Raw genomic sequence first — 22411 nt, forward strand, 5'->3', positions numbered from 1 at the left:
AAGAAGGGGATTAGGAGAGAAATAGTGGTGGGGGATGCGATGGTTAGAGGCACGGACAGGCGGTTCTGCGGGTACGAACGAGACTCCAGGGTAGTAGTCTGCCTCCTGGTGCCGGGGTACTGGATATCTCCGAGAGGGTAGGAAGCATATTAAAAAGGGAAGGTAATCAAACAGATGTAAATTGTACACATTGGTGAAAATGACGTAGGTAGAAAGAGTAGGGGGGTCATACGAGAGCAATTCAGGGAGATGGATGCTAGGCTAAAAAATAAGGCCTCTAGGGTAGCAATCTCTGGACTGCTCCCAGTGCCTAGTGGGAGCAGTCCAGACCCAGGTCGGAGGTGACGATCACGAGGGGTCATGGGCTCAAGGTGAGAGGGGCGAGGTATAACTCAGATATCAGAGGGACATATTTTACACAGAGAGTGGTGGGGGCCTGGAATGCGCTGCCAAGTAGGGTGGTGGAGGCAGACACGCTGGCATTGTTTAAGACTTATCTAGATAGTCACATGAACAGTCTGGGAATGGAGGGGTACAAACGAATGGTCTAGTTGGACCAATGAGCGGCACAGGCTTGGAGGGCTGAAGGGCCTGTTTCCTGTGCTGTGCTGTTCTTTGTAATGTATTAGCATGGATAGAGGATTGGTTAACTAACAGAAAGCAAAGCGTGGGGGTAAATGGGTGTTATTCTGGTTGGCGATCAGTGACATGCCTCAGGGATCAGTGTTGGGGCCGCAATAGTTTATGATTTACATAGATGATTTGGAATTGGGGACCAAGTGTAGTGTGTCAAAATTCGCAGATGACACAAAGCTAGGTGAAAGAGCAAAGTGTGCAGAGGACGCTGAAAGTCTGCAAAGAGATATAGATAATCTAAGTGAGTGGGCGAGAGTCTGGTAGATGAAGTACAATGATGGCAAATGTGAGGTCATCCATTTTGGTAGGAATAACAGCAAAATGGACTATTATTTAAATGGTAAAAAATTGCAGCATGCCACTGTGCAGAGGGACCTGGGTGTCCTTGTGCAGGAATCTCAAGGAGTTGGTTTGCAGGTGCAGCAGGTAATTAAGGCGGCAAATGGAATTTTGTCCTTTATTGCTTGAGGAATGGAGTTTAAAAACAGCGAGATTATGTTGCAGCTGGTGAGGCCACACCTGGAGTACTGCGTACAGTTTTGGTCTGAGTCATAGAGGTTTACATCATGGAAACAGGCCCTTCAGCCCAACTTGTCCATGCCGCCCTTTTTTTTAAAACCCTGAGGCTAATCCCAATTGCCCGCATTTGGCTCATATCCCTCTATACCCATCGTACCCATGTAACTATCTAAATGCTTTTTAAAAGATAAAATTGTACCCGCCTCTACTACCACCTCTGGCAGCTTGTTTCAGACACTCACCACCCTCTTTGTGAAAAAATTGCCCCTCTGGACACTTTTGTATCTCTCCCCTCTCACCTTAAACCTATGCCCTCTAGTTTTTGACTCCCCTAACTTTGGGAAAAGATATTGACTATCTACCTTGTCTATGCCCCTCATTATTTTAAAGACCTTTATAAGGTCACCCCCTCAGCCTCCTATGCTCCAGAGAAAAAAGTCCCAGTCTATTCAGCCTCACCGTATAACTCAAACCATCAAGTCCCGGTAGCATCCTAGTAAATCTTTTCTGCACTCTTTCTAGTTTAATAATATCCTTTCTATAATAGGGTGACCAGAATTGCACACAGTATTCCAAGTGTGGCCTTACCAATGTCTTGTACAACTTTAACAAGACGTCCCAACTCCTGTATTCAATGTTCTGACCGATGAAACCAAGCATGCAGAATGCCTTCTTCACCACTCTGTCCACCTGTGACTCCACTTTCATGTACCCCAAGGTCTCTTTGTTCTGTAACTCTCCCCAACGCCCTACCATTAACTGAGTAAGTCCTGTCCTGGTTCAATCTACCAAAATGCATCACCTCACATTTGTCTACATTAAACTCCATCTGCCACTGGCCCAATTGATCAAGATCCCGTTGCAATTGGAGATAACTTTGTTCAGTGTCAACTATGCCACAAATCTTGGTGTCATCTGCAAACTTACTAACCATGCCCCCTATAGTCTCATCCAAATCATTAATATAAAATGACAAATAACAGTGGACCCAGCACTGATCCCTGAGGCACACCGCTGGTCACAGGCCTCCAGTTTGAAAAACAACTCTCTACAACCACCCTCTGGCTTCTATCAAGAAGCCAATTTTGTATCCATTTAGATACCTCACCCTGGATCCCATGAGATTTAACTTTAAATGCAACAACCTACCATGTGGCACCTTGTCAAAGGCCTTGCTAAAGAACATTTAGACAACATCAACTGCACTGCCCTCATCTACTTTCTTGGTTATCCCTTCAAAAAATTCATTCAAATTTGTGAGACATGATTTTCCACTCACAAAGCCATGTTGACTGTCCCTAATCAGTCTCTGCATCTCTAAATGCCTGTAAATCCTGTCTCTCAAAATACCTTCCAACAATTGCCAACAATGAGGCATACAAGATGATCAGAGGATTAGATAGGGTGGATAGTGAGAGCCTTTTTCCTCGGATGATGATGGCTAGCACGAGGGGACATAGCTTTAAATTGAGGGGTGAGAGATATAGGACAGATGTTAGAGGTAGATTCTTTACTCAGAGAGTAGTAAGGGCGTGGAATGCCCTGCCTGCAGCAGTAGTGGACTCGTCAACATTAAGAGCATTCAAATGGTTATTGGATAAACATATGGATGATATTGGAATAGTGTAGATTAGAGGGGCTTTAGATTGGTACCACTGGTCGGCGCAACATCGAGGGCCGAAGGGCCTGTACTGCGCTGTAATGTTCTATGTTCTATAATTTACCCACCACAGATGTGAGGCTCACTGGCCTGTGGTTCCCAGGCTTCTCCCTGCAGCCCTTTTTAAACGAAGGCACAACATTTTGCCACTCTCCAATCTTCACCTCACCCGTGACTATCAAGGATTCAAATATCTCAGCTAGGGGACCCGCAATTTCCTCCCTAGTCTCCCACAACGTCCTGGGATACAACTCATCAGGTCCCGGGGATTTATCTACCTTGATGCGCTTTAAGACTTCCAGCACCTCCTTCTCTGTAATATGTACACTCCTCAAGACATCACTATTTATTTCCCCAAGTTCTCTAACATCCATGCTTTTCTCAACAGTAAATACTGATGAGAAATATTCATTTAGGATCTCACCCATCTCTTGTGGATCCGCACATAGATGACCTTGTTGATCCTTAAGAGGCCCTACTCTCTCCCTTGTTACTCTTTTGCCCTTTATGTATTTGTAGGAGGTCTTTGGATTCTCCTTTGCCTTATCTGCCAAAACAATTTCATGCCCCCTTTTTGCCCTCCTGATTTCTCTCTTAACTCTACTCCTACACCCCCTATACTCTTCAAGAGATTCACTTGATCCCAGCTGCCTATGCACGTCATGTGCCTCTTTCTTCTTCTTGACCAGGGCCTCAATATCCCGAGTCATCCAGGGTTCCCGACTTCTGCCAGCCTTGCCCTTCACTCCAAGAGGAATGTGTTTACCCTAAACCCTGGTTGACACACTTTTGAAAGCATGCCACTTACCAGACGTCCCTTTGCCTTCCCACAGACTCCCCCAATTAACTTTTGAAAGTTCCTGCCTGATACCATCAAAATTGGCCTTGCCTCAATTTAGAATTTTAACTTTTGGGACAGGCCTATCATTCTCCATAGCTATCTTCAGACCAATAGAATTATGGTCACTGGTCCCAAAGTGATCCCTCACTAACACTTCTGTCACCTGCCCTTCCTTATTTCCCAAGAGGAGGTCAAGCTTTGCCCCCTCTCTAGTCGGGCCATCCACATGCTGAATGAGAAATTCCTCCTGAATACACTCAACAAATTTCTCTCCATCCAACCCTTTAATACTATGGCTGTCCCAGTCAATGTTGGGAAAATTAAAATTTCCGACTATTACCACCCTATTTTTCTTGCAGCTACCTGTAATCTCCTTACATATTTGCTCCTCAATTTCCCGCTGACTATTTGGGGGCTTATAGTACAACCCTATCAAAGTGATTTCCCCCTTCTTATTTCTCAGTTCTACCCTTATAGACTCAATGGCCGAACCCTTGGATAGATCCCCTCTCAGTGCGGCCGTGATGCTTTCCCTAATCAAAAGTGCAACTCCCCCTCCTCTCTTACCTCCTGTTCTATCTTTCCTATAGCATCTGTACCTTGGAACATTAAGCTGCCAGTCCTGTCCCTCCCTTAGCCATGTTTCAGTAATTGCTATAATATCCCAGTCCCATGTACCCATCAATGCCCTGAGTTCATCTGCCTTGCCGATCAGGCCTCTTGCATTGAAATAAATGCAGTTTAATCTGGACTTCTCCTTACTTGAGAAAGGATATACTGGCTCCAGAGGGGGTGCAAAGGAGATTCACTAGGTTGGTTCCGGAGTTGAGAGGGTTGGCTTATGAGGAGAGACTGAGTAGACTGGGGCTATACTCATTGGAATTCAGAAGAATGAGGGGAGATCTTATAGAAACATATAAGATTATGAAGGGAATAGATAAGATAGAAGCAGGGAAGTTGTTTCCACTGGCGGGTGAAGCTAGAACTAGGGGGCATAGCCTCAAAATAAGGGGAGCAGATTTAAGACTGAGTTGAGGGGGAACTTCTTCACACAAAGGGTTGTGAATCTGTGGAATTCCCTGCCCAGTGAAGCAGTTGAGGCTACCTCATTGAATGTTTTTAAGGCAAGGATAGATAAATTTTTGAACAGTAAAGGAATTATGGTGAGCGGGCAGGTAAGTGGAGCTGAATCCACAAAAAGATCAGCCATGATCTTATTGAATGGCGGAGCAGGCTCGAGGGGCCAGATGGCCTACTCCTGCTCCTAGTTCTTATGTTATGTTCTTAAAACCACTCCTCCTCTCACCTCAAGATCTTCTTTAACCAAATTTTTGGTCATTTGTCCTAATATCTCCATGTCAATTTTTGCCTGATTACACTCCTGTGAAGCAATTAAACTAAACTGGCAATCAGACAAGGCCTGATGCAAGTTTTGAACTGAGAACTATAATGAAACATCCCAAGGTCCAGGATATTTTACAGGTGAACAAAATATTAAAAAAGTTAAGGATAGAAAAATGCATACTTGAGTTGCCATCTTTTGGTGATTAAGGATATGGGCCAGGTACAGGGAGGTGGGATCAGAAAGGGCACTTGGATGTCCTCAGGCTGGCATAGACAAGATGAGTTGAATGGCCTCCTTCTGTGCTGTAACTTTTCTATGGTTCTTATATAAAATTGATTGTGTTCAGTGACATCTCTCACGCAAACTTTGCTGATGGATTTTCAATAGTAGTGAGAAAATGGGAAGTGGCTTGCCTTATTTTCTTAGCTTGGGGCGCCAAGAAAATAAGGCAAGTATTAAAAAACACCCTTGTTGCAGAGACTCTCACATTAGTAGAGGTGGTGTCATGGCATTCCCTTTATCTGGAACTTCAGGGGAAATGATGAAGGAGATGTCCCAATACAGTGTTATATTGCCAATCAAATGTACACAAAAACGTTAAAAAAGATTACAAATTCATATTGCAAGTCTGAACCTTAAGTAAATGGACATCTCTAAGCTCCAGTGGGTTGATACAAGTCATTAGTTATCAGACAGTTTCACCAAAAGGAATGCTTGTAGTGAAAAACCATTGGTGGTATTAGAAGGACAAAGATTAGAGATGTGTTTTTTTTTAAATGAGCAACTTATTTTTCTATCTTCAGTATTTTTATTTGTCTGAAAAGGAAATGCACTTTTTTTTAAACAAAAGAATCCATTCTTGAATTTGTGCTTTCAGTTGCTAATTAAGCACAGCTGTCCCCAATTTGGGAAGGATTAGGGAATCATTGCACGAATATGTTTTGATTTATAGTCACATATATTAGTATACAGTGAAAAGTATTGTTTCTTGCGCTATACAAAGCATACCATTCATAGAGAAGGAAAAGAGAGAGTGCAGAATGTAGTGTTACAGTCATAGCTAGGGTGTAGAGAAAGGTCCATTCAAAAGTCTGATGGCGGCAGGGAAAAAGCTGTTTTTGAGTCGGTTGGTACATGTCCTCAGACCTTTGTATCTTTTTCCTGATGGAAGAGAATATGTCTAGGGTGAGTGGGGCCCTTAATTATGCTGGCTGCTTTTCCGAGGCAGTGGGAAATGCAGTGTCAGTGTCAATGGATGGGAGGCAGGTTTGAGTGATGGACTGGGCTTCGTTCACAACCCTTTGTAGTTTTTTGCGGTGTTGGACAGAGCAGGAGCCATACTAAGTTGTGATACAACCAGATACAGATGCATCATAAAAAGCATTGTAAGTGTTGGTGAGAGTCGCAGCAGACATACCAAATGTCCTTAGTCTTCTGAGAAAGTAGAGGTATTGGTGGGCTTTCTTAACTATAGCGTCGGCAGGAAGGGATCAGGACAAGTTGCTGGTGATCTGGACACCATTGATGCAGACAGGGGCATGTTCTCCACTACGTTTCCTGAACTCAATGACTATCTCCTTCGTTTTGTTGACATTGAGGGAGATTACTGTCGTCGCACCAGTTCACCAGATTCTCTATCTCTTTCCTGTACTCTGTCTCGTCATTGTTTGAGATCCGACCCACCACAGTGGCATCATCAGCAAACTTGAAAATCAAGTTAGAGGGGAATTTGGCCACACAGTTATCGGTGTATAAGGAGTATAGTAAGAGGCTGAGGACACAGCCTTGTGGGGCACCAGTGTTGAGGCTGATTGTGGAGGAGGTGTTGTTGCCTATCCTTACTGATTGCGGTCTGTGGGTTAGGGAGTACAGGATCCAGTCGCAGAGGGAGGAGCCGAGCCCCAGGCCACAGAGTTTGGAAATGAGTTTCGTAGGAATAATGGTGTTAAAGGCTGAACTGTAGTCAATAACTAGGAGTCCAGCATAGGTGTGTTTGTTATCTAGGCATTCCAGGGTTGACTGCAGGACCAGGGAGATGGCTTCTGTTGTGTTGCAGCGGTAGACAACTGTAGTGGATCCAGGCAATCTGGGAGGCCGGAATTGATTCATGCCACGACTAACCTTTCGAAGCACTTCATAATGATGGATGTCAGAGCCACTAGACGATAGTCATTAAGGCACGCTGCCTGGCTTTTTAAACCAGTTCTGGAAGAAACCATAGAAAGCCTACAGTACAGAAAGAGGCCATTCGGTCCATCAAGTCTGCACCAACCACAATCCTATCCAGGCTCTACCCCCATATCCCTACATATTTACCCACTAATCCCTCTAACCTACGCATCTCAGGACACTAAGAGCAATTTTTTTTTAGCATGGCCTATCAACCTAACCCGCACATCTTTGGACATCTGCAACTTTTCTTTGCTGTCTTGGAAATAAACCTGTTTTAATGTGTAGGCTAACTTCACTCATTCTTACTTAACATAATATTGGATTTATCAGACTGTCTCGGCATTGTGAGGCTGACAGTATACTAACCTGCATCCTCTGCTCAAATTGGAACTGCAACATTCTTGACGTAGAGCATGGCTCACTAGCGTAGGGTATTGGAGCGGAGCTTTCGGACAAGAAGTTGTCGAAGGAACGCAAAATGGTAAAGACTGTGGTATTCTCTGGTTGATCATCCATTCTGTCTCCTGCATTGGATCGGTCAAAAAAATAAAGCAAAATTCATTTATAGGAAAAAGATCAATTAAAAACTGAATTTTAAAGGATATTTTCATCCCCATCCCAGCCAAAAGCACAAGAAACTGACCTTCTCCCAGATATCTATCCAAACCAATTGCCAAGAGCTACAGAAGAACAGCTTTGAGAGTTACTGACCCTCTGAATGTTCTCCATGTAGATAGATATGGGAAGGGAGTTGTGGGAGATCAGAGAAGCTGCCTTCTTAACAGTCTCAACCTCACATTCCCTGCAAATTTCAAGAACAAGGTCAAATCATTTCTCCTTCGATGTGGCTGCCGTAATCACAACAGTCGATCGTCACAAACACTGGAATGGAAAAGTCACTACTCCGTGGCACATATACAATTGGGACAAAAGTACGGCAGACCCTTCTCGGTGTCTTGTGATGAGTTCCACCTGGGCAGGCCACTGCTTGTTACGGGCCCCAGAGGAAGATCAATTAGCGATTCCCCATGGAACTCATGGGGGTTATCACAGACAGGATGGAGCAAAGTAACTTGCATTTATAAAACACCTTTAATATCGTAAAATATTCTAAGCACTCATTACACAAACAATTTCTACCATTTCAAACTAGAAAGAGAAACCTGTATTTCCATAACATCTTTCACAACCTCAGAAAAGTGCTTTACCAACAATTAGGTCTTTTTGAAGTGTGGTCACTTTGAAATGTAGATAACACAGCAACCAATCTACATTGCAAGATCCCACAAACAGTAATATGATAACCACCAGACCATTTGTTTAAATGATGTTGGTTGAGGAATAATTACTAACAGGATATCAGGGAGAAATGTCCTGCTCTTGTTCAAAATAGTGTCATGGTATCTTTCACATCCACTTGGGAGACAGATGGGGCCTGGATTTAACCTTCAACAAGGTAACACTTGTCAATACTGCACCAGAAGTCCTGAATTATGGGCTCAATCTCTGGAGACAGGCAGTAATTTATGGACATAGGATCAAGCTTCTCAACCTTAAACACATTTTCAGATAACTTTACTATCCAGACATGCTGTTTATTCAAACATGTTTTTTAAATAAATTACATCAGCGTGATAATAGTTCTTGCCCCACTTGTGATAACTTATTTACTTCTACAAGTCCCCAGAGCAGACAATTTAATTTAAATGCCAAACTTTAAATATAAACTTTGAACTCAATAGTGAATACGTGGATATACAAGCAAGCTATCCTATCAGTGACAGAACCAAAGATTTCTCAACTTCTTTTGAGGGCAGAAACTTAGCGTAGAAGGTGAGACATTATTCTATGTCTGCATTGCAGGACTGAGGAGTGCTGTATTGCTGGAGGTACTGTACAGGCAGTCCCCGGGTTACGAACAAGTTCCGTTTTTAAGTCTGTCTGTAAGTCGAATTTGTATGCAAGTCGGAACAGTTACGTACGGTTCACATCTAGCGTCAGTTAGTCAAATGTTTGTCTTAGTATATAGTATATATTTTACCTAAAACATCTTAAATATAATACAGTAATAATAATAAATGGAAATGACACAAAACTTGGATATATATATATATTAAAATATATATGTGTAGGTATAAAAAACATTGAAGTAATTTCTTAAAGTAAACATCAAGGGAGGCTTGAACAGAGCTTTTCTTTTTCTCATTATAAATGGCCTTGTAGCAGGTGATGCCGTCGTTAACTATCCGGTAAACTTTGGTGAACCTCTCTGCGTTAGGATCTTGCTCCTCTAACTTTGCCATCCCTGCTTCAATGAGACGAAAGGCTTCAGCTAACTCCTTCGTCAAAAACTTCTTGGGTTCTGGGGTTTCTAGGTCCCGACCTTCTTCCTCAAATGCTAACATCTGCTGCTCCAGCTCCATAAGGTCCTCATTGGTCAGTTCTTCGGCATGGGATTCAAGCAAGTCTAAGACATCATCTTCATTGATGTCTAACTGCAGTTGATTATTACCAATATTAACCACAGCTTGCCTGGCTTCGGCGATGTCCTCAGCTGTAAACCCCTTAAAACCAAAATAAGCCAGTCTCGTCTACATTAAATATTTGCTCAGGCACATAACCTCCCTCCTCAATAATTTTTTCCAACATTTCAGGAAACTCTCTCGCAGCACTTACATCGGCACTCGCTGCTTCACCTTGCGCTTTAACATTGTGTAAATTTACCCTCCCTCTGAAACGCTTGAACCAACCCCTACTCGCAACAAATTCTTCATCACAAGCATCTTCACTTGCTGCACGTGCAGCTTTTAAATCACTGAAAAGGCTTCGAGCCTTTTCTTGCACTAAGCCAAGGCTAATCGGAATATTACGCTGATTCTGATCCTCTAACCAAATTACCAATAGCCTCTCCATTTCGATAATTAAACCACTGTGTTGCTTAGTGATAATTGTCGCTTTCATCGCACAGAGCCTTTTACATGCTCCATTACTCTCCCCTTGTCCTTTATAATTGTCCCGATCGTTGACCGACTGTAGCCTAATGCTTTTCCAATGTTTGTTGGCGTTTCACCTCTCTCCGATCGCTTTATTATTTCCACTTTCGTTTCAATCGTGATCGTTTTCCTTTTCTTCGATGCATCACCATCACCTGCATCAGATTTATGCTTTGGAGCCATGATTACGAGGGTAAACACACGAAAAATTTAAGTCAAAACACAACGCACACAACAGTGTTTACGCGATCCGACTTAAAATGGCAATGGCGGCGTGGCGTTGTTCTCCCTCAGGCCGACGAACCGCTGAAAACGCACAGTGTTTCGAGTGTCGCGCAATGTAGTCCGTCCGTTCGTTAGTACGAACCATTGTATGTAACTCGATTTTTTTAAATAATAGGCTTTACGGAGGTCGGTACGCTAGTACGGGTGTTCGTAAGTCGGGCGTTCGTAACGCGGGGACTGCCTGTATTTCAGATGAAATGTTTAACCAAGGCCCCAGATTAATGCAAAAGATCCCATGGTACAATGCTGAAGAGGAGCAGGAAAGCTATCCTGCTTGTCCTGGTCAATTATCATTCCTCAATCATAATCACAGAAACAGGTTACCAGGGTCACTACCACACTGCTGTTATTTGTGGGAGTTTACTTCAAAAATACTTCAGTCGTAAAACGAGCCATAGAAATGCAAGTCTTTCTGCTTTTTTTTTTGAAAACTGTTTGCTGAGTCACATTTTGGCAGGCACTGGCTCATGTATCAGTATTTCTTCCAAGGTGGCATTCTTCACATCGTTCGCAATTCATTCGATCAAAGAAACACTCAGTTGAAAATGCTGCCAATGTTTGAGCACACTTACGTCCTGCAGGCACTGCTATACAAGAATCAGAAGCAATGAGCTACAGCATGACCAAGTGACAGTGAGAAAAACTGCAGCATTTACTCACTATCCCAACTCTGATCAGATAGCTCTACACAAGAAACCCAATTCTATTGTCTTGGTCTCTTACCAGGTAACTTCACAAGTCTTTGGAATAATGTTTCATCCTATACAGCAAACAATATGAAAATTTTGAATGCTGTTAGAAGACAAAGCTTTTATTAATTCTCTGCAAAAAGAATTGTCCAATTGCGCACTTGGCAAACAAATCATCCCGAGAAAATAACGACCTTCAATTCATGATGAGCTACGTACAGTTTTGGTCTCCTTACTTGAGAAAGGATATACTGGCACTAGAGGGGGTATAGGTTGATTCCAGAGTTGAGAAGGTTAGCTTATAAGAAAGTGAGTAGGCAGGGACTATACTCACTGGAATTTAGAAGAATGAAGGGGGATCTTATAGAAACATACAGAATTACGAAGGGAATAGATAAGATAGAAACAGGGAGGCTGTTTCCATTAGCAGGTGAAACTAGAACTAGGGGGCATAGGCTCAAAATGATGTGGAGCAGATATAGGGCCGAGTTGAGGGGGAACTTCTTCATCGAAAGGGTTGTGAATCTGTGGAATTCCCTGCCCAGTGAAGCAGTTGAGGCTACCTCATTGAATGTTTTTAAGACAAGGATAGATAAATTTTCAAACAGTAAAGGAATTAAGGGTGGGTAAGTGGAACTGAGTCCACAAAATGATCAGCCATGATCTTATTGTAAGAAGTCTCACATCACCAGGTTAAAGTCCAACAGGTTTATTTGGAATCATGTTCCTGGGAGCAGCACTCTGAAAGCTCATGATTCCAATAAACCTGCCGGACTTCAACCTAGTGTTGTGAGACTTCTTACTCTGCTCACCCCAGTCCAATGTCAGCCTCTCCACAGCATGATCTTATTGAATGGCCGAGAGGCTCGAGGGGCCAGATGGCCTACTCCTGCTCCCTGTTCTAATGTAGGGTAAATGTTTGTGATTGCAGGGATAGGGCTTGGGTGGGATTGTTGTCAGTGCAGGCTCGATGGGCCAAATAGTCTCCTTCTGTACTGTAAGATTCTATGATTTGGTAGCAAACAAACAAGAAGCGAGAAACCCAGTCAGGACTGCCAATGCAGGAATCCTTCTGAATAACGGGACCGGGCTGTGCTGGGACTGAGGGGCCGAGCGGCTGCAGCCACTGACCGGCCTGTGCTGGGACTGAGGGGCCATGGGGCTGTGGGCAAGTCCCGGGCCCGCGCCCACACTCGGAGCCGCTGAGGGACCGCCACCAATTTTACCTCAGAAAAGCCACAGGCTTCCGTCCAAAAGCCACCCCCGCTGAGCTGGCCCAGTGACTGCGGGTTCTGACCCCGGCCTGTCCTAGTTACCTGTCCACCTGACCCCGGTCAGTCCTAGTTACCTGCCGCCTGACCTCCGGCCTGTCCTAGTTACCTGCCGCCTGACCTCCGGCCAGTCCGAGTTACCTGCCGCCTGACCTCCGGCCAGTCCGAGTTACCTGCCGCCTGACCTCCGGCCAGTCCTAGTTAACTGCCGCTTGACCTCCGGCCAGTCCTAGTTACCTGTCCACCTGCCGCTGTCCGCTTCTATCTCCCTCCTGTCCTCAAACCTCGCGCGAGATCTCCGTGCGAAGCGCCAACCTTCCGCCGTTCTTCTCCTATGAGAGGCGCATGTTAACCAAAAACTACCGTAATCATCCTAATATTTGCTTTCTGTTCCCCTCAATCCGCACAACGAATGTAAACGACGGTAAGTAGCCAATAGGCCCACCTAATATACCGCCTAGCAGTGTTGATATTCCACATGAGCCTTCCATTCCAACCCTCTTCAACCAACTACATCAGCATAACTATTTATTCCTTTAAATTTCATTTGTTCATGCTTGTCACTTCAATTCCTTGTGGTAACAAGTTCCACATTCTTACTACGCTCTGGACTAGAATCAGAGAATGCTGGCAGTTCAGAAGGAGGTCATTTTGTCCATTATGTCTGTGATAACCCTCATAAATTCCATGGGCAATATCTAACTGATCTCAGAAAATGCTGGGAAATCTCAGATCTGACAGCATCTTATGGAGAGAGAATAGAGCCAATGTTTCAAGTCTGACGAAGGGTCATCCAGACTCTAAACATTCGTTCTATTCCCTCTCTACCGATGCTGTCAGATCCGCTGAGATTTTCCAACATTTTCTGTTTTTTGTTTCAGATTTCAGCATCCAATTTGCTTTTATCTAATTGATCTCCCTGTGGGGCTCATTGAATACGAGTTCCCTTGGTGACTGGCAATGTCCTGCCCAAGTGGAACTCATCACATGAATGCTTTATAAGGCAGTCACCTAAAAATTGTCTCCAGAACTATTGTTTTGATTGTATGTGTGTAGTAGTGTGAAGAAGGGAAAGGGTTAATGTTTTTTCTACTCAATGTATTTTGTACCTAAAGGGTTAATGGATTTTGTACCTAGAATGTATCACAAACATAACCCTTCATTATGGCTAATCTCCCCAGGTTTATACTGCTTCTGACATTAATACAAGTTATGCATTCTTTAATTTTTATTCTTATTACGATAGACAGTCAATGTGAATGTTATTTGTAACAAGCTTGTGTGCGGTTTGAGGAAAGAAAGCAATTACATGATGTGGAGTGCGATACGGCCATTTGACAGGAAGACTCCCCTCTGGGACAGCTGCAATTGCGCCAGTAACTTCAAAGGGGAAGCCGCGGAAGAGCAGGAAACCGAAGATTGCTTCGTGACCTGAGAATGCCAGATACACTCTGGTTTATGGTCAGAGGCTGTAAAATGTACTTTTGATTCGTGACTGGTCTGGAGTTTGCTTCGTGACCAGAGGCTGTAAATTGTACTTTTGATTCGTGACTAGTATTAGAAGCCATGCTGTATAAATATCCCCACTTTTCTGTGTTCAGGGAGAACTTTGGCTTTCCACTTTCAGGGGTCAGGTTCTCCCACAAGCTTGTAATGTGGTTCTATTTGCTGCTGGCCTTTGTTTCCTCTGCCTTCCACTTTTGCTTTTTATTTTTCTATATTTCATATTTAGTTTCTCTTATTTATCCCTGGTTAGGTTCCCATCCCCCTGCCATTCTAGTTTAAACCCTTTCTCACAGCACTAGTGAATACCCATGATATTGGTCTTGATGTGCGCAACCTGTCCAGCTTGTACAAGCCTCATCTTCCCCAGAATTTGTCCCAATCCCTCAGGAATTCGAGTCCTTCCTTCCTACACCATTTCTCCAGCCATTCATTCATCTTGTTTATTTTCCTATTACTGATCTCGCTGGTACGTGGCAGTGGGAGTAATCCTGAGGCTACTTTTGAGGTCCTGTTTTTTAATTTATTTCCTAGCTCCCCATATTCTGCTTGCAGGACTTCATCCTCTTTTTATCGATATTATTGGTATATATGTTGCCCCTGAATCTTCTATTTGCAAGAAAATACAAACAGACTGCTTTGCTCTGGATGATGTAGAGGACTTCCACTCCCTTAAGATACATAAAGCTTTACTTTAATGAAAGGTATATTACATACAGATTCTGATTGTGTTTTTAGTATGTTTTCCAACATGAGTATATTGTGATTCAGATTTTGAAAACAAAATGATTTGTTTTTAATAGATTAGATATTTCAAATGTTAAAGTTAAATCATTGTTAGAACTGTGCTTGATTCTTGTACAGCAGAAGACAATATATGGTTAGTATTACACAGCTGGACTACATATATTCAGGTTCCGTAGCTGAAGAAGAAAATGATTTAAGTGAAGATAAATAATAATTTTAATGCAAATAGCATTAAAGATATGTAAATATGCTTCATCTCAACAATCTCAGGAAGTCATAAAGATCTTTACAGCCCATGAAGAAGCTTTGAAGTTGTAATATAGCAAAAAATACATTTATTTTGTGCACAAGGTCCTATGATCAGCAAAGTGATCTGTTTTGGGGTTGGACAAAGAAAACATTGGCCTAGACAAGAGGGCACCTAGACAAGTACTGCCCTGGAGCAGAGAAGCTACGACATTGATGAAGTCGAACATCTTGCCAAGGCCATCCCCACACCCCCACTTCTTGCCTTCAAACAACTGCACAACCTCAAATAGAACATTGTCCACAGCAAACTACCCAGCCTTCAGGAGAACAGTGACCACGACACCACACAACGCTGCCACAGCAACCTCTGCAAGACGTGCTGGATCATCAACACGGATGTCATCATCTCACGTGAGAACACCATCCACCAGGTACACGGTACATACACTTGCAGCTCGGCCAACGTTGTCTACCTGATACGCTGCAGGAAAAGATGTCCCGAGGCATGGTACATTGGGGAGACCATGCAAACGCTACGACAACGGGTGAATGAACACCACTTGACAATCACCAGGCAAGAGTGTTCTCTTCCTGTTGGGGAACACTTCAGCAGTCACGGGCATTCGGCCTCTGATCTTCGGGTAAGCGTTCTCCAAGGCGGCCTTCACGACACACGACAACACAGAGTCACTGAGCAGAGACTGATAGCCAAGTTCCGCACACATGACGACGGCCTCAACTGGGATCTTGGGTTTCACGTCACACTATCTGTAACCCCCACAACTTGCCTGAGGTTGCAAAATCTCACTAACTGTCCTGGCTGGAGACAATACACATCTCTTTAACCTGTGCTTAACCCTCTCTCCACTTACATTGTCTGTACCTTTAAGACTTGATTACCTGTAAAGATTCGCATTCCAACCATTATTTTGTAAATTGAGTTTGTGTCTTTATATGCCCTGTTTGTGAACAGAACTCCCACTTACCTGATGAAAGGGCAGCGCTCCGAAAGCTAGTGGCTTGTGCTACCAAATAGGACTTTAACCTGGTGTTGTGAGACTTCTTACTAGACAAGAGGGAACAGTCTTAGCTGTTCTTTTTTAAAACAATACCATGGGATCGTATACCTCCTCCTGGGAGGACAGACATCAATTTAAAGTCCCATCCGAAAGGTGGCATATCCAACAGTGAAGTGCTCTCTCAGTATTGCACTGGGAGTATCAGCCAAAATTTAGTGCTCAGGCTTCTGGAGTGGGACATGAATCCACAATCTTCCCGCTCAAAGAGAAGAATGCTACCTACTGAGCCAAGGCTGACACCTGGCATGTCAGTGACTCATACACTTTCAGCACTTAACAACAGGAAGATGCATTTTATACATTTTGCGTACTATTCTGGGAGTGTGTTCCAGTACCTATGCACCCAGGCTTTAAGTGTTGCCAAGCTATTCAACTACTAAAGTCATTACAGCCGAGCTGAATCCTGTCTTGACTTGCTGCAAACAATTTACAGCCGAGATCAGTCAGTGGTGAATACAGCTTATATTTCCTCACCCTATAGTCCAGGGGCACAGCAGCGAATTAACCCACATCTGACTGCAACTCTGACTGACGTATGCAGAGACCTCAAATTGCTTTCAATGCCTTCAAATCTATGTACCACACACAAGGGATGGCAAACAATAAGCTTTGGTGTACGCCACCACTGAGCCAAGGATGCCATTTAAAGGCTACCTGATCATTAGACAATCATCTTATATAGGCTTGAGCTCTTGCTTAGTGAGTAGCAAATATCAAGCAACAAAAAGCACTATAAAGTGTCAGAGTCTACGTCCAATTTCCGAAGAGGAGCAGATGAGTTCTTCCCGCAGTCAGAGCCAATGTTTATCCATTAACCAACATCACTGAAAAACACATCTTCAGCTCATTTACTTCATCAATAACAATAATTCATTTCACAGCTGTTTGTGAAAACTTGATGTGCACAAATTAGCTGCTGTGTTTCTGAAATCAACAACTACAACTCAAAAATACTTGGCTGTAAAATGTGAAACGCTTTAAAATGATTCATTTTGAGTCAGTTGACTGACTACATGCTGGAGGGAGAATCTTTATTCTTGCAAAAGAGAGGGACATATACCCACTGTTCCTGCAATCTCCTCACAATGAATTACAGGGCAGCAGTGATCATAAAGTGCCAGCTGTAGTTCAGTGGGTACTATTCTCACCTCTCTATCATGAAATTACTGGGTGCAAGTCCCATCCTGGAGGCATGAGCACAAAATCTCAGCTCACGCTCCATGCAGCAGAGTCAGCATTGCACTGTTGTCTTTTGGTCAAAACATTAAACCAAGACTTTCTCAAGTAAACCTAAAAGATCCTATTACACCATTTTGAAGAGGAAAGATTCTCCTCCAAGGTTCCACCCAATATTTATCCCTCAATCAACATCACAAAAGCAGGTTATCATCACATTGCTCTTTGTAGGAACTTGTGACTACGTTTCCTACATTACAACACATCAAAAGTACTTCATTGCTATAAACCTTTTTGAGAAGTCCAGTAGTCATGAAAATGCATTTTCTCCCATGACTAGGTGGTGGAGGGATGGGGAGAAAAGATAAATGAATAAATAGTCCCAAAAACTGTTTGTTTGCAATAGAAAGTTCCTTGAGCATAAATAGTCAATCCAAAATGTCAGCTTTTCTTGTAGTATTTTGCTAAATAATAGAGCTCCGATGACTCCTTCCTGCTTGCAGCCGGTTTTAACGTTTTCACCTCTCTAAACAATTTGATGAGTTGGCTTTGGACGAGGCGGCTGTTAGTTCCATCCCAGAATTTACAGAGCAAAGTGCCACCGGGACTGAGGACCCTCCTGGCCAGCTCCAGGACACAGAAGCTCAGCTCAGTCATTTGCTGCTGGTCCAGCTGGCGGATCCCACTGGCATTTGGTGCCATGTCGCTCAGGATCACCTGAGCCTCTCCCACCGGCAGGGATTCCTGTATTCTTGCTTGAACTGCAGGCTCCAGGAGGTTGGAATTAGGCAGGAAGAGAGCGCCTTCCAGTGGCAGGATGTGTAAAAGGTCAACTCCCACTACAAACCCGACAGGAGCATCCAGATCTGGAGTCAGGGGAAATGAAATGAAAATCATCAACAAACTAGAACAGAGACACAACATGTTTTAAAACAGGCCCCATTTGCCAATTTTTCCCAATCCCTTCCCCTCACAACATTTAATTATTTTCCTTCATCTAAACCCACCTTCATTAAGAGGGGACACATTTGTAATGACTTGTTCCTTTAAATTTTACATGTTTTCTTTGAGGGAAAGAATGCAGAGTGTGAGAAATCTGCAGGTTGGCACCTTACCCAATTGACATTCTCAAATGGCACATGGATGCAGGTTCAACTGTGGTTCAGTGGGTAGCACACTCATCTGAGTCAAAATGTTGGGGTTTCGACTTAGATCCAAGAGACTGAAGTACAAAATCTAGACTGCTACTCAAGTGAACACTTCAAAATCACCTACAAACACAAAGAAGTCATCAAAGATTTACTTTTTTGAAAGACACTCGGGAAAAGCTGATGCTTTTGATTGAGAAAGAACGATCAAGGGAATTGCAAATTAACGATTTACAGGGCCATTCATTCATACTTTCACCCTATCTTTCACCACATTGCCAGAGGTGTCATCTTTCAAATGAGATAAGAAACCCAGGCCCCATCTGTCTTCTCAGATGGATGTAAAAGATCTTGTGGCACTATTCATTGACGAGCAGGGGAGTTCTTCCGCTAATATTTATCCCTCAACCAACATCTTTAAAAACTAATTTTCTGGTTATAATCACATTGATTCTTGTGGCACCTTGTTGTGCACAAATCGGTCATTTTACCTACAATACAACAGTGACTACACTTCAAAAGGCCCTTCATTGGCTCTAAAGGCACTTTGGAACACTATGCTCATGAAATAGTGACATACCACAGGCCCTGCAAATACTTTTTGATTTGTCACATGTATTAGTATACAGTGAAAAGTATTGTTTCTTGTGCACTATACAGACAAAGCATACCGTTCATAGAGAAGGAAACGAGAGCGTGCAGAATGTAATGTTACAGTCATAGCTAGGGTGTAGAAAAAGATCAGTTTAATGCAATGTCGGTCCATTCAAAAGTCTGATGGCTGCAGGGAAGAAGCTGTTCTTGAGTCAGTTGGTACGTGGCCTCAGTCTTTTGTACCTTTTTCCCAATGGAAGAAGGTGGAAGAGAGAATGTCAGGATGTGTGGGGTCCCTAATTATGCTGGCTGCTTTCCTGAGGCAGCGGGAAGTGTAGACAGAGTCAATGGATGGGAGGCTAGTTTACGTGATGGATTGGGCTACATTCACGATCTTTTGTGGTTTCTTGCAGTCTTGGTATAGAGCAGGAGCCATACCAAGCTGTGATACAACCAGAAAGACTGCTTCCTGTGGTGCATCTGTAAAAGTTGGAGAGAGTCGTAGCTGACATGCCAAACTTCCTTAGTCTTCTGAGAAAGTAGAGGCGTTGGTGGGCTTTTTTAACAATAGTGTTGGCATGGGGGGGGGGGCCAGAACAGGTTGTTGGTGATCTGGACACCTAAAAGGTTGAAGCTCTCGACCATTTCTACTTCGTCCCTGTTGATGTAGACAGGGGCATGTTCTCCTTTACGCTTCCTGAAGTTGATGACAATCTCCTTCGTTTTGTTGACATTGAGGGAGAGATTATTGTTGCCGCACCAGTTCACCAGATTCTCTATCTCATTCCTGTACTCTGTCTTGTCATTGTTTGAGATCCGACCCCTATGAAAGTGTCGTCAGCAAACTTGAAAATAGAGTTGGATGGAAACTTGGCCACACAGTCATTTCATAGGAATAATGATGTTGTAGTCAATAAAGAGGAGTCAATAAAGAGGAGCCTGACATAGGTGTCCTTGTTATCTCGGTGTTCCAGGGTTGAGTGCAGGGCCAGGGAGATGGCGTCTGCTGTGGATTTGTTGCAGCGGGACACAAACTGTAGTGGATCCAGTCAGTCCGGGAGACTGGAATCGATTTGTGCCATGACTAACCTTTCGAAGCACTTCATAATGATGGATGTCAGAGCCACCGGCCAATGGTCATTAAGGCACGCTGCTTGGTTTTTCTTTGGTACTGGGATGATGGTCATCTCCTTGAAGCAGATAGGGACCTCAGATTGTTATAAAGAGAGGTAGAAGATGTCTGCAAATATTCCCGCCAGCTCATCCGCACAGGATCTGAGTGTGCGTTCGTGTACCCCATCCGGGCCAGTCACTTTCTGTGGGTTGATCTTCGAGAAAGCTGCTCTGACATCTGCAACAGTGACCTCAGGTACAGATTCATTCGAGGCTTCCAGGGTGGATGGCATGCTCTCGCTGATCTCTTGCTTAAAACAGGCGTAGAATGCATTGAGCTGATCAGGGAGGGGTGCGTTGGAGCCGGCGATTTTACATGCCTTCACCTTGTTACCTGTTATGTCTTGCAGACCTTGCCATAGTCGGCGGGGGTCTGTGTGGCTAGTCTGGGCCTCTAGCTTGATCCGGTACCGTCTTTTGGCATCTTTGATACCAATGCTCTCCTGAGCACCCTTGTAAATATTAACATAGTCCAGAGGACCTGTGCGGATCTCAGGAAACTGACAACTCCTCCAAATACTAACACACTCCTGCAGATCTCTGTAAATACTGACACACTCCCGAGGACCTCTATAAGCAATGACACACTTCTGGGACCCTCTGAAAATACTGACACATTCCTGGAAACCCCTTGAAAATATTAACACATCCATGGAAACCCTGAAGATAGTTACTCACTCCTGGGGATCGCCTACAAATAATAACACACCCCTCGCTCTAAAATCCAAATGACAGTGCTAGCTATTCATTGCCAAAAAGTTTTATTAAACAGCAGCAGAAATAATATGTTAGTAAATCAACAAATAGATATTTTTAAAATAAAGTGCATTTAAGACATTTGCAGAAAAAAGTACACATAGTCCCAGATGATCCATCATCTCGCAGACCCCCAAGGGTTTGCTTCTGTCACAAATTTAACTTGAGTTGTACGCCACTCACCGTAACCAGTGGCATTAACCCTGTCAACCGCAACCTGACTCCAGGCACCGGGTGCTGCACCGCAGTCAATCACACTGATCCCAGGCCTCAGGATGTTGTGCTTATCATCAATCTCCAGCAACTTAAATGCGCTCCTACAACGATAGTTCTGTTGTCGGGCTGATTTCACGTATGGGTCCCTCAGTTGCCTTGATAACCACCTCTGTTCAGCTGGTGTCTTTTTCAGCTGTTCCACTGTTGTGTGAAACAGACAATGCCGGACCCGAGAGATCATATCGCCCTAATAATGGGAAGAATAAAAATATTTTACAATTTTTAAGCATCATTCATTTTTCATCCACTTCTCTCCATAATTTCATAATTTCTCCCCCTGCCTCCCTCCCCCCAGTCAGATTCCACTCAGCAATAGGTCAAGTGAGACAAAGAGTAGATGATGCATTTATCATAGTAACTTTAACATAGCACCAATAAGGACAGAGGTAATTGGGGTTCAGAACTCAATGAGAGTTAGGCTGTGGGTTCCAGCTGTTTGGATGAGTTACAGTTTGATGGTTATGGAATGTGGGAGACCAGCGAGGAGAGAGTGGAGATCAGAGTGCAGGAGTTAGTGAAGCATGGGCAGCAGTAGGATTGGAATAGAACAAAGAACAGTACAGCACAGGAAACAGGCCCTTCGGCCCTCCAAGCCTGTGCCGCTCATCGGTCCAACTAGACCATTCGTTTGTATCCATCCATTCCCAGACTGCTCATGTGACTATCCAGGTAAGTCTTAAACTTTGCCAGCGTGTCTGCCTCCACCACCCTACTTGGCAGCGCATTCCAGGCCCCCACCACTGTGTAAAAAACATCCCTCTGATATCTGAGTTATACCTCACCCCTCTCACATTGAGCCCGTGACCCCTCGTGATCGTCACCTTCGACGTGGGAAAAGGCTTCCCACTGTTCACCCTATCTATACCCTTCATAATTTTGTACACCTCAATTAGGTCTCCTCTCATTCTCCGTCTTTCCAGGGAGAACAAGCCCTGTTTACCCAATCTCTCCTCATAGCTAAGACCCTCTATACCAGGCAACATCCTGGTAAAAATTCTCTGCACTCTCTCTGAAGCCTCCATGTCCTCCTGGTAGTGCGGCGACCAGAACTGGACGCAGAGGTGGTCTCACCTTCACTAGTGATTAAATTTACAGGTTGACCAGATAACGACAGTGAGTGATACAGACAACCATTGGCTTTGTGGAAAACATTGTATTTATGTCATCTCCTCTAACACTACAATCTTCCACTCTCGCTACTTTTCTCCAATTCTGGTCTCCTGTACACTGTCAATTTTACTCATTCCAACACTGGCAGTCAAGCTGACTGGGTCCCAACCTCTACAATTTCCCCCATCT

At 43.8% G+C, this 22411-nt stretch overlaps 1 protein-coding gene across 6 annotated transcripts in view; it reads right to left on the minus strand.

Moving 5' to 3' along the window:
• The window catches only part of mrm2 (mitochondrial rRNA methyltransferase 2), a 952456-nt gene that overhangs the window by 928922 nt on the left and 1123 nt on the right, over positions 1-22411 (minus strand). For 3 of the 6 annotated variants that reach the window (XM_078240222.1, XM_078240223.1, XM_078240224.1), the window contains exons 2-3: positions 21020-21299; positions 7540-7697 (exon numbers count right to left, since the gene is read on the minus strand). In XM_078240222.1, coding sequence (XP_078096348.1) covers positions 7540-7697; positions 21020-21299 — 438 coding nt within the window. Of the gene's footprint in view, positions 1-7539; positions 7698-12584; positions 12731-14594; positions 18032-21019; positions 21300-22411 lie in introns of those variants that run through there. The other 3 variants (XM_078240225.1, XM_078240226.1, XM_078240227.1) reach the window with 3 other exon arrangements.

The sequence above is a fragment of the Mustelus asterias genome, chromosome 23 (genome assembly GCF_964213995.1).
Source record: "Mustelus asterias chromosome 23, sMusAst1.hap1.1, whole genome shotgun sequence".
NCBI classification, from domain to species: domain Eukaryota; kingdom Metazoa; phylum Chordata; class Chondrichthyes; order Carcharhiniformes; family Triakidae; genus Mustelus; species Mustelus asterias.